Source organism: Bufo bufo, chromosome 1 (genome assembly GCF_905171765.1).
Source record: "Bufo bufo chromosome 1, aBufBuf1.1, whole genome shotgun sequence".
Classification (NCBI taxonomy): domain Eukaryota; kingdom Metazoa; phylum Chordata; class Amphibia; order Anura; family Bufonidae; genus Bufo; species Bufo bufo.
In genome coordinates, this window is record NC_053389.1 from 317,755,390 (window position 1) to 317,768,885 (window position 13,496).

The window sequence follows — 13,496 nt, forward strand, 5'->3', positions numbered from 1 at the left end:
TACAATAGGTTGAACATAAGGTTTTAATAAGGACTTATGAAAAACATTATGGATCTTCCAAGTCTGAGGAAGATCAAGACGGTAGGCCACAGGATTGATGACAGACAGGATCTTGTAAGGCCCAATAAACCTAGGACCCAACTTCCAGGAGGGAACCTTCAATTTGATATTCTTGGTAGACAACCACACCAGATCACCAACATTCAGGTCCGGACCAGGCACACGTCTCTTATCCGCCACACGCTTATATCTCTCACTCATGCTCTTTAGATTATCCTGAATCTTTTGCCAAATAGATGACAAAGACGAGGAGAATCTGTCCTCATCAGGCAAACCAGAAGAGCCCTCTCCCGAGAAAGTCCCAAACTGCGGATGAAACCCATATGCACCAAAAAATGGTGACTTATCAGAGGACTCCTGACGACGGTTATTTAAAGCAAACTCAGCAAGGGACAAAAAAGAACACCAATCCTCCTGATTCTCCGCCACAAAACAGCGCAGATATGTCTCCAGATTCTGATTGACGCGCTCTGTCTGGCCATTCGACTGCGGATGGAAAGCAGAAGAGAATGACAACCGAACCCCCAAGCGAGAACAGAAAGCCTTCCAGAATCTGGAAACAAACTGCGTGCCCCTATCAGAGACTATGTCTGAAGGAATCCCATGCAATTTGACAATGTGGTCAATAAATGCCTGCGCCAGCGTCTTAGCATTGGGCAAACCAGGAAAAGGGATAAAATGCACCATTTTGCTAAAACGGTCCACCACCACCAGAATCACAGTCTTCCCCGAGGAACGAGGCAAGTCCGTTATGAAGTCCATGGACAGATGTGTCCAAGGACGGGAAGGAATGGGCAAAGGAAGGAGAGGACCTGATGGCCGTGAATGAGGGACCTTGGCACGAGCGCAAGTCTCGCAAGCTGCCACAAAACCCTCAACCGACTTACGAAGCGCAGGCCACCAGAATCTCCGAGCAATGAGATCCAGTGTGGCTCTTGCCCCCGGGTGCCCAGCAAGGACCGTATCGTGGTGTTCTTTAAAAATCTTGTGTCTCAAAGCGAGAGGCACAAACAACCTCCCAGGAGGACAAAGATCAGGAGCTTCTGACTGGGCTGCCTGCACCTCTGCCTCCAATTCAGGAAAAAGAGCAGAGACCACCACACCTTCAGCCAAAATGGGACCCGGGTCCTCAAAATTCCCACCTCCCGGAAAACAACGTGACAGGGCATCTGCCTTCACATTCTTAACCCCAGGGCGGAACGTAACAACAAAATTAAACCTTGAAAAGAACAAAGACCATCTGGCCTGTCTCGGGTTCAGACGCTTGGCTGACTCCAAGTAGGCCAGATTTTTATGGTCAGTAAGCACGGTAATAGGGTGTCTGGCTCCCTCTAGCCAATGGCGCCATTCCTCAAAAGCCAACTTGATGGCCAACAATTCCCTATCTCCCACATCATAATTTCTCTCTGCGGAGGAGAGTTTCTTTGAGAAAAAGGCACACGGTTGCCATTTGGCAGGAGAGGAACCCTGAGATAAGACCGCACCCACCCCCACCTCAGAAGCATCAACCTCAACTATGAAGGGTAACGAAATATCAGGTTGTACCAGGATGGGAGCGGAAGCAAAACTCTCCTTGATATTAGAAAAGGCCTTACGCGCCTCTACCGACCAGGAAGAAAAATCTACCCCCTTTCTGGTCATATCAGTGAGTGGTTTAACAACAGAGGAATAATTCAAAATAAATTTCCTGTAATAATTAGTAAAGCCCAAAAAACGCATCAGCGCCTTCTGATTCTCAGGAAGCTCCCACTCAAGCACAGCGCGGACCTTCTCGGGGTCCATGCGAAAACCAGAAGCGGAGACAAGAAACCCCAGAAATTGGATCTCTGGAACCGCAAACACACATTTTTCCAGTTTCGCGTATAATTTATTCTCCCGCAGGATGAGCAAAACCTGACGTAAGTGTTCCTTATGAGTCTTGAAATCAGGAGAAAAAATCAAAATGTCATCCAAATACACTAATACAAATTTTCCCATTAAATGATAAAAAATGCTGTTGACGAAATGCTGAAAAACGGCTGGAGCATTCATCAAACCAAAAGGCATAACCAAATTCTCAAAATGGCCCTCAGGGGTATTGAAAGCCATCTTCCATTCGTCTCCTTCTCTGACCCTAACCAGGTTGTATGCCCCTCTTAGGTCTAATTTGGAAAAGACTTTAGCCCCAACAACCTGGTTAAACAGGTCCGGGATCAGAGGAAGCGGATAAGGATCACGAATAGTGATACTGTTCAGCTCCCTGAAATCCAGACAAGGTCTTAAAGAACCATCTTTTTTCTTAACAAAGAAAAAACCAGCGGCAACAGGTGACTTCGAGGGTCGTATGTGTCCTTTTCTCAGACTCTCAGAGATATAAGCCCGCATAGCGACCCTCTCAGGTTGGGAGAGATTGTATAAACGAGATTTAGGCAGCTTGGCGCCTGGGATGAGATTAATAGGGCAATCATACTCCCTGTGCGGAGGTAAACCCTGAACTCCACTCTCAGAGAAGACATCCAAAAATTCAGAGAGGAAAGGTGGTACAGTCTTAGTAGAAACCTCAGAAACAGATGTTATGAGGCAATTCTCTCTGCAAAAGTTACTCCAACCATTTATTTGCCTCGCTTGCCAATCAATGGTGGGGTTATGTTTAGTGAGCCAGGGTAGCCCCAACACTAGAGGAGTAGGCAAACCGCTAAGGACGAAACATGACACATCCTCAACATGAGCATCACTCACAATTAAACGGATATTGTGAACTATGCCCTTTAATGATTTCTGAGAAAGTGGAGCTGAATCAATAGCAAAAACAGGAATATCCTTTCCCAAAGTGCATACCTGGAAACCATGAGTTATTGCAAATTGATTATCAATGAGGTTGACAGCTGCTCCACTATCCACAAAAATCTCACAAAAAATGATCTTGCTCTCTAGCGCCACCCTAGCAGGCAGGACAAAACGGGAACTACAAGCAAACGGAAAACCTTCAATTTCCGCCTCAACCCTGCCAATAGTAACAGACGGAACATTTTTCAAAGATTTTTTCCTTTTTGTCTCTTTATGACTCCCAGAAAACTGCCTGAATCTCCTAGAGGGACAAACATTTGCCAGATGATTTATACCTCCACAACAAAAACAAACCCTCCCCTGCGGGCTGAATCTTCTATTGTCAGAGGCAATCAACCCCAGCTGCATTGGCTCCTGCTCAGAAGGGGCTGACAGCGACTGAGACCCCTGTGCACAGAATGAGACCGCTGCACTGTCCCGGGACTGAGTATGACAGGAAGGAGAGATCTCTCCTCTCTCTCTAAGACGCCTGTCAATACGAACAGCCTGAGACATAGCAGAATCCAAGGAGGTAGGTCTTTCATGAAAGGCAAATGCATCTCTCAATCCCCCTGAAAGACCATAGCAAAATTGACTTCGGAGTGCAGCATCATTCCAACCCGTATCTGCTGCCCATCTCCGAAATTCTGAGCAGTATATCTCTGCGGATTGTTTACCCTGGCATAACAGACGTAGTCTAGACTCAGCCAGAGCAATACTATCCGGATCATCATATATCTGACCCAGGGCTAAAAAGAATTCATCCACTGAACGGAGGGGCCGTGCCCCCTCCGGCAGCGAAAAGGCCCAGGACTGAGCGTTACCCCTGAGCAGCGATATAATGATCCCCACCCTCCGTTCTTCATCACCAGAAGAATGGGGAAGAAGGCGAAAATGGAGTTTGCAAGCCTCTCTAAAACGCACAAAATTCTCACTACCCCCGGAGAACGTATCCGGGAGCGAGATCTTAGGCTCAGCACAAACTTCATGAACGCAAGCTAAACCGGTCACTTGAAACTGAGAAAAAGTCTTACGGAGATCAGCTACCTCCAAAGGAAGACCCTGAAAGCGTTCAGCCAAAAATGAAACCGGATCCATGCTTGAGACGGTTTTGGCGGCTGATAATGTCACGGATGGTGTACAGGAAACAAGACAATACCATATAAACAATGTCTCTCTGGATCCACAACTAAGGAACGAAGGGAGACCCCTGCAATAGACCTGCCGCTCTCCCTCACTGCTCAGCCTATGCGAACACCCCAAAGGTGGATGGGCGCATATCCACGTTCCTCGGCTATCTATTAGCTGAAGACCCTACAATAGTGAGGGGACACGACCACCGGCTCGCTACACTGACACGGAGGGAGTCAGGGTCACCTGGATCCAGAAAAGAGAAAATCATAAATACATAAACAGCACTTATCTTGCAGACGACTGACGACTGAGGACTGGGAACTGGGAACAGCATGCACACACACTCCAGGAAGTTGTATCAGCCGCACACTACTGCATTATGGGGAGGAACTTAAAGGGCAGCAATCAGTCCGACTGCATGACAGCTGAGATAGACTAACGAGATGAGAAACTAAACCAAAACAAAGAAATTCAAGGAGGAGGATCTGAAAAGCTCCTGTGAGCGCTTCTCAGCTGTCTGGCTGTGACACATGAAGCCTGATTCTCTGCTATGACATTAAGACTGATTCTCTGCTGACATGAAGCCAGATTCTATGTTATGGGACCTCTCTCCTCTGCCTGGGTGCCGGGGCCTAAATATCTGACAATGGACTGTTCCAGTTTTGGCTGACGTGAAGCCTGATTCTCTGCTATGGGACCTCTCTCCAATTGATATTGGTTAATTTTTATTTATTTTATTTTTATTTTAATTCATTTCCCTATCCACATTTGTTTGCAGGGGATTTAACTACATTTTGCTGCCTTTTTCAGCCCTCTAGCCCTTTCCTGGGCTGTTTTACAGCCTTTTTAGTGCCAAAAAGTTCGGGTCCCCATTGACTTCAATGGGGTTCGGGACGAAGTTCAGGTCGGGTTCGGATCCCGAACCCGAACATTTCCGGGAAGTTCGGCCGAACTTCTCGAACCCGAACATCCAGGTGTTCGCTCAACTCTAGTTTTGTGCCTTGACCTGTGGCACACACCCATACAGCACTTAGCAAGAAGTAAATGTCTGTATGTAAAGAACATAAAACATAAGGGAGCACCCCATTTAGAGGCACTAGTGATGGGACAGTTGTGGAACGCCATTGTTCAACTGGTCAGAACCAAGCGGACGGTTTAATTAAGTGATTGCTACACCGAAGACCAAATAAGGTCGGTTAGGCAAGTGCGTCCCACCTTTCAAACTGACCTATGTAATCAGAACAGTCAAAACAGCACTAAACACATTAAACAGGTCCCTGCCAGGGGTGGTGAGAACATTTCAGGACACTTAGCTTAAAGTGCCGAGGGACAATTAAGGAGGGGGGGGGAGAGGGGGGGAGGGAGTTGGGGTCAAATGGGTGAAGGGAGGGTGATGAAGATCGAATCAGAAACATTCGCGGGCATCCCGTTGAATTACAGATTATGCAATTAATGTATAAGGCTACCCCATGCGATTCAGCTGAGAACTGTTTAGTCCATCACATGCGAGTTCCGGAGATCAGCAGTTCTTAGATTGAAGGCATGTCAGGCGAAGACATTAGCAATTTAATGCCCAGCGGGGGCGCGGGGAGACAAGAAGGCATGAACGGGAAAGATTGGGTAAGTTATGGAGAGGCATGTTGACCATAATACCGTACGTGTCCCAGGCGTGGAGTGAGAGAATTATCTGTGTCCTCGCAAAGAAGTCCAAATGCTGTTTGCTGGCAGGGGTCTAATTCTCCTCACCGATCAGGTGTCGGCGTGAAATGAGATTGTCCATCTCCGGTATGAAAGTCGGAGTACGTGGATCACTGTCAGCGATGTGGAGTAGACGAACCTCCTCTAGATGATCTGGATCTCTGGGGTTTTGGACAGGTTATAGTAATCCACTCCTCCCGGCTGGGTAAGGGAGGCAAAGCAGCCACATCCATCGCAGGTGACCAAGAGGGTATGTCTATCGGGTCAATCTCTAGTTTCGGCCACGCTTCTTCAAGGTCTCAAGGGGTCTTTATTATAATGCGCCTGTCGCCTTTTAACACAGAAATCCCGAAAGGGAACAACCATGAGTATTGCAGGTCCCTTGCCCTCAATTGGTCTAACAGAGGTTTTAGCATCCTGCGCTTCCGCTAAGTTGATGGTGCTATATCTTGATATAGGGCGACTTCAGCTTCACCATAATGTATAGGAGCTTGTTCTCTAGCGGTTTGTAAAATTAAGGCTGTGTCCACATATGACAATAAGACGCAAATAACGTCTCTGGGCGCCTCATTGGGTTTGGGTTTGGGGCGGAGAGACCTATGTATACGCTCAATGACAATCTTGTCTGCACGGTCTGGACCCAGCAGATTTGCTAATATTTCCTGAGCAACTTTGGGGAGAGCATCACCAGCCCAGGTCTCTGGTATCCCCTTGAATCGAATGTTTCTCCTACGGCTCCTATTTTCCTGGTCTTCGATCGGTGAGAGCAGTGTTAACATGCAATTCTAACTGTGTAGATCTGGACGCGAGGGTCTCTGCATGCGAAGTGAGGCTAAGGCACGTATTTTCCAAGGCCTCTGTTCGGGAAGCGATGGCCTGAAGGTCCGCCTTAATGTCGGCAAGATCATCCCTTACCGGCTGAAGCGACTGTAGCAGGGTTTTCTTTAGCACAGCTGCCGTGAGTGTCTTGTCTTGGCTTAGGTCTTCATCGCTGCTCGAGCCTCTCTCCTCCTCCTGCTCTGGCGCTTTTCAAATAATTCAGCGACACCCGCTTGGTTTGCTGTAGATCTCCCAGGACCTCTACCTTCTCCCTGTTGATATCATCCAACTTTGCCCATATTTCAGACATTTAATGAGGTATTCCAGGCTGTATAAGTGTGTGTGGCGGGAGAGCTCTGTCTCACACAGCCATTCCAGTCCGCGGCCAGGCTCCGCCCCTGGGAGGATATTTTTTTAATGGAGTGTATATATGATCATATTTTACATTTTTTTCAGACTTGGCATCATAAATTTTGAGGCTTTGTCCCCGTGGGCATAGATTCTGTATCTAGCTGACAGATAAAGTTTAGATGTACGGAAATTCAGGATGTTTTTTAATTCTGATCTCAACTGACTGAGGTTTTCCAACACGTCATGGGAAATATATTTTTTATGGAGTGATTCCAATTCTTGTATCTGTCTCTGTATAACTAACATTGAGGCCTCTTTAAGTTTTTTTGATGTGGGAACCCGGCGATATAAAATGGCCCCGAACCACCGCTTTATGAGCCTCCCAGACCCGACCCGGAGACACGCAAGCATTCTCATTAAGTCTAAAATATTCTTCCAAGTTGTCTATAGTTCTGAAATGTTCTGGGTTGCTTAACAGAGTCCCATCTAGTCTCCAAGTAAAATTACTTTTGGGAAAAGATTTTATCTTAATTGTCAGGTATACAGGGGCGTGGTTAGATAATATGTTGCCTATCGAGGTCCGCGAGCACTCAGCCAACAATTGTGGAGGTACAAACAAATAACCCAACCTCTGGTAAGAAATGTGTGCCACAGAGTAAAATGTTTAATCCTTTGACGTTGAGTGTATTGCTCTCCAGACATCTACCAGGCCTATAATAGCTAATTTTAGCTTTATCTTTCTTAACGCTGTCTGGGAGATCGAGGAGTACCCTGTTGATGTATCCATTGAAGGATTTAAAGCAACATTTATGCCCCATCCTATGATTACAAAACCCTTTGCAAATGCTTGAAAAAGTGACAATGTGTCTTCCAACCAATCAACTTGTAATGTATTTGGAGTGTACATATTGCCCAGAGTGATTCTTTGTGTGCCCAGTGACCCCTTGAGGAACAAGTAGCGTCCCTCATCATCCGTGAGTGTTGACTGCACCATTAGTGGGGCATTTTTGTGTATTGCTATTGAGACTTCTTTAGAGGCACCTGATGGTGATGTACTATGTATCAATTGGTTATACACCATATGAGATAACCACGGGACATACCCCTTTCTTAAATGAGTTTCCTGCAGGAAAGCAATGTTTATTTTCATAATTTTTTTTTTTTTATTATTGATAAATCTGAGTACGCTTATATGTCAGTCCAGAAGAAAAAAAAACTTTTACTTACCTCCACTGCTTACTGCTTGTTTACTTACCTCAACCCCTGAACATTATAAGTGCATATTAGCTGCATTATAAGTGCAGCTAATATAAGACATATTGTTCTTCTTCAGGGTTGTTTAACTACCGTAGACATCTAAGGGGGGGGACCTAGTTCAGAGTCCATAACATGGATAACGAGCACGTAACATAGAGATGGGAATAAAAGTATGGTTGCCTCTCCTATGTACATATGCATTTTGCGTCTGATTTCCAAGGGTTCACCCTTCTATTCAAAAAGTCAGAATATATAAAGGAGAGAGATAGATGAGCATATGAGAAAAGGTGACACATTCAGATTTCGCAGTAATTTCAGTTAACTTACCTCTCAAGTGTCCATACAATTGCGCAGCTCCTATTTCTCCAGGCCCATTTAAAGTGAGTTGGTAAATCCCAGGATGGAATACTGTGGAAACTGCTTGGGAATATAAGCAAAAAGTGCAGACAAAGTCACTCCATATCAACAGTCAGTCTCCAGCTCTCTTCTTTCTTTGTTGTTCCTTTGAGCAATAAACTTTTGTCCACTGGGCCAATCCTGGAAGAGTCCGGGAGATCAGTTAAGTCCTTGCTGAGTTCCAATCTGGAATATCTAAGGAAGTGATCTCCAGAACAGAGGCGGCTCTTCCATTAGGCCTCGCTCTGGCTCCCACCTGACACTGCCGCAAGTACAATTATTTGCTTGACTGAGTGGTCGGGCACTTCGGACGTGGTCCGAGGGCCCGGCCGGTAAGGGCGCCTGTGGCGACAGCAGGTCACATGGAGATGAACGCTTCTATTGTGGAAGCGTTTATCTCCATAATCATCTGTATCGCCATTCTTAGGACAGCAATACAGATGGCAGTGCTGTGGGGCAGGGGAGGGAGAGGCATCTCCCTTCCCTGTTCCTCTGATAGGCTGCCGGCACAAAGCCTGCAGTCTATCAGAGGTCGGGTAATGCGGCGCAATGACGTATCGCGTCGCCTGAGCCGTACAGCATGGGATACAGGCCGGAAGAGGCCTGCCTCGCAGTGGAGGTAAGTAAAAGTTTTTTTTTCTTCTGGACTATCTGTTACTGCCACATTGGGGGGGGGGAGGCACTTGATACTGGCACATGGGGGGAGGAAGGAGAGAGGCACTTGATACTGGCACGTGGGGGGAGGAGAGAGGCACTTGATACTGGCACATGGGAGGGAGGGAAGGAAGGAGAGAGGCACTTGATACTGGCACATGGGGGAAGGAGAGAGGCACTTGATACTGGCACATGAGGGGGCACTTGATACTGGCACATGGGGGGAGGAGAGAGGCATTTGATACTGGCACATAAGGGGAAGAGTGGTACTTGTCACTGGCACATGGAGGAGGCACTTGTTACTGGCACATGGGGGAGGCACTTGTTTCTGGCACATGGGAGGGGGAGAGGCACTTGTTACTGGCACATGGGGGGAGAGGCACTTGTTACTGGCACATGATTGGGGATATCTATAAGGGGCACTTGTTACTGGCACATTATTATGGGGCACTATGGGTGCTTCTACTGAGACCACAAAGAAGGGGTATTTTATATGGGGGGCTCTGTGTGGTACTAGAATTATCAGGGGTATTATCTGTTTCTGCAGTATAGTATTGGAGAGCACAGACAAAATGGTGGTGTGATCTGAAAGGAGAAGACGAGGACAGAGAACATCTACATCAAAGGAGACGTCACTGGATGTAAGAGGTATGGGGCTCTGTATTTGTGTAGTGATGGGATCAGGGGCGTAACGATCATGGTGCGACTGCGGGGTGGAGTCGGGATAGCATTCTGGGCGCTGGGCAGCAGATCGGGGCACACCTCCCCACCAACACCACGATAAGACATCTTATCTCCTATCCTGTGGATAGAGAATACCTTGTGTTCGTGTGGGCCTCATGTTCGAGTTTTGCTTATGGCCTCACAAAGTCACAAAGTCTAGAGCCGCCTCTGTTCCAGAACATCAACCACAATTTTGCGGCCCGGAGCATTAATGAGTAAGCCAAATGGCTGGAGCCACCTATAATTTATTATTTATTTATTTTTCCACCTTAGGGTGTCCAGTAAGGGCTTCAATGACCTGCGTTTCTGAAGGGTAATTTGGATATAAATCTTGAATAATTTGTACCTCTGAATCCCCGAATTGAATTGATTTTTTGGCTCTTGCAGCCCTTAGTATTTGGTCTTTAGTGAGAAAGCTCGTGATGCAGCAGACCACGTCTCTAGGTGGTTCTCCCTGTTTTGGAGGAGGCCTTAAAGATCTATGTACCATGTCCATGCTGAGGTCTCCCTCGAAATCAGGGCCTAGAAGCGTAGTGAAGATCTCTCCTACTGTGCCTCTCAATGCATCTGGTCCTACCGTCTCTAGCAGGCCTTTCAGCCCGCGATTATCTTGGTCTTTTGCCAAGTTGTATAGGTGGTTAATATGGGCCTGGGTTCTGTCCAGACTGCGTGCCACTGCTGTATTATGTGTCCTGCTGTCCCTCTAATTCGTCTATCCGTTCTTTGACTTGCCTGAGGTCACTCTTAATGTCCAGCAAATACTTACGAAGGGGTGCTATACTTTCTGAAAGTAGATCGTTCATGAATTGTCTGGAGACGGGTAAGTCTTCTCTGCCTTATTCTGCCTCCTGCTCACTTTCTCTGTCCGAGTCTGCAGACATTTCTGAGGCCGCAAGTAAATCTGCTTTCGGCGCCATCTTGGTACCATGCTTTCCGTCGGTAGTGCTATGTTTTCGGACAAATTTGTCCATTTCTCCTTGCCGGAGGTGTCTCTGGACCTATCCCTTGTGCTTTTGCCCATCTTTGGCAGGTTTGGATCGCTTTTTTTGTGCTCAAATCCACTGAACCTAGAGCAGAGCTTACATTGCCATGTGCGTTTCTCTCTGCTTCCAAGCTCTACACCCCTAAACATATGTATTTGACATGTATTTGTATTGACCTGCATTAAAACTGATATCCAATGACCGTCTAATATACCTCCAGCCACATAATAACTTGATGTTATCTGTCCGGTGAATGAATAATTTTTGGGGCCTGTAGTCCACTCACCTGAAATAAAATTGATCTCCATTGACCGTCTAATATACCTCCAGCCACATAATCACTTGATCTTTTATGTACGGTGAATGCATACTTTTAGGGGCCTGTACTCCCGTGGCCTAAAATAAAATTTCTCTAGGCTCCAGCAGGGCACATTTTTGAGAGCTTCCCTTTAACATGCATACAAATGTCCCCTGATTAAAATCCATATTTTTTGTGGGAATTTTTGCCATTAATCCCCCTCTGGTATGTCACTGTCCATGTTGTGGGACGATTTGTGCACTTCTAAGTAAGTATTTGGTGGCTGCAAATATGGCCTGAAGGTTTTTAAGGTTCGCCTGAGTGAATGGGGCCCGCCGCGAACTTGCGGTTCATGAACATTTGATCGCGTTCGCACAATCGCGTTCGCGAATCATCCCGGCCGATGTTCGTCCATCACTACCCATTAGTTAAGTGATGTCACCGGGCTCACTGCTAGGCGGAAGCCTCCGCCTAACTTACCCATAGAGAGCCCGGTACATCACTGAATCTTTACAAAAAGTCCTTGCCCTGAACGATTTCACGCAGGGCAAGGGAGAGTATTGGAGCATGAAATGCTCTGATGCTCACATCAGAGAGGCTGAGTGGAGGAAGATGGAAATATGCCCGGTTTTGGCTCTGAACCCAGACAGCCCATTTAATTATCCTGCCCACATCTTTCTCTATTTTACACATTTGTTTTAGATTCTCTTCCAATTCCTTTTCTGGGTGAAGGGGTGGTATCAAGGTTTGTTTCCACATTTTTGGAATTTTAATAACAGCATTAGCAAAGTTTGCAAGAGACCTTTGAAGCCTAAACTACAAGAGCCTTGACAGAACCCTAACTTAACATATACAAAGAAGCAATGACAATACACATAATTTGACTTTGCATCTTCTCAGTTATATAGTTTTTAACCCCTTCAGGACGCTGCCATTTTTCACCTTAAGGACCAGGCCATTTTGGTGTGACATTATGTGGTAATTACTTTGAAACGATTTTATTTATCCAAGCCATTCTGAGATTGTTTTCTTGTGACAAATTTTGCTTCATGATAGTGTTACATTTTCTGAATGCCATTTTATTTTTTCGGGACGTTAGAAGGCTTAGAAGTTTAGAAGCAAATATTGAAATTGTTATTATTTATTTAATGGAAAACACCCACAAGTGGACCCATTTTAGAAAATACACCCCTCAATATATTTTAAACTGTTTTTACAACCTTTGTTAACCCTTTAGGTGTTCCACAAGAATAAAAGGAAAATGTTGATAAAATTAACAAATTTCCCTTTTTTGGCAGATTTTCCATCTTAATCCATTTTTCCAGAATCAAAGCAGGGGTTACCAAACTCAATATTTATTACCCTGATTCTGCACCCCCATATATGGTCGTAAATTGCTGTACGGGCACATAGCAGGGAGTAGAAAGGGGCATCATATGGTTTTTGGAGGGAAGATTTCACTTGGATAATTTTAAGTTGCAATGTCACATTTGAAGACCCCCTGATGCACCCCTAGAGTACAATATCCAAAAAAGTGACCACCATTTTAGAAAACTACACCTCTCAAAGTATTCAAAACTGATTTTACAAATGTTGTTAACCCTTTAGGTATGGGTTAAAAAGTATGGAACAGTCTTACCAGTCTGACGCAACCCTGATAGGGTGGAAGGAATACACCTGTGCCGGTTGCTAGATGTGGCCGTTGGTAAGTTGGGGCTGTAGACAGTGCAGGGAACCAATGTCCCTAGTAATCCCTGATTGGGGATGGGGGCATTGCTACTGTGCACCTGCCTGTCTACACAGAGTTCCTACCCCACAAAGAACAGCCCTGTCCGGATACCTTACCCTAAAATGGGGAGATATCCCTAATATGCCCTATAGGATAGTTCCCAACGTGTCACGTTTCAAGCGGTCTATCATCAGGGGAAAAATCCAAAGTATGCAAAAGGAAATCCTGCAGGAAGAGTATAATCAACATGAAAATCCAGACAACACAAAAAAAGGTTCACATAAGCTGAGAACTATGAAGAGACAAAACAGGGACATACCTGAGATCAGTGGATCTTAAGGGTACAAAAGAACAAGACAACAATGGTCCTATTAAATGCAAGGCCCCACAAGTTGTTGGGCGGCACCTCTTGGGCAGCCGAACTGATGTCTTCAGCTGCACGCCGAATGCTAGTATGGACACTGTATTTACTGGCAAAAAGCGTGCCCTGTAACTCCCGTCCGCCTACCGAGGTCAGATGAACCGGTCACGCGACCAGGAAGCCACGCCCCACCAGCCGACGTGACTAACGTGTGGAACGTAGCTCACC

The 13,496-nt window shown here is 46.1% G+C and overlaps 1 protein-coding gene across 1 annotated transcript in view; it reads right to left on the reverse strand.

Annotated features, from left to right (window-relative positions):
- The window catches only part of LOC121008965 (protocadherin alpha-3-like), a 40,510-nt gene that overhangs the window by 20,390 nt on the left and 6,624 nt on the right, over nucleotides 1-13,496 (reverse strand). The window contains exon 3 of the mRNA XM_040441845.1: nucleotides 11,868-11,989. Coding sequence (XP_040297779.1) covers nucleotides 11,868-11,989 — 122 coding nt within the window. The remainder of the gene's footprint in view (nucleotides 1-11,867; nucleotides 11,990-13,496) is intronic.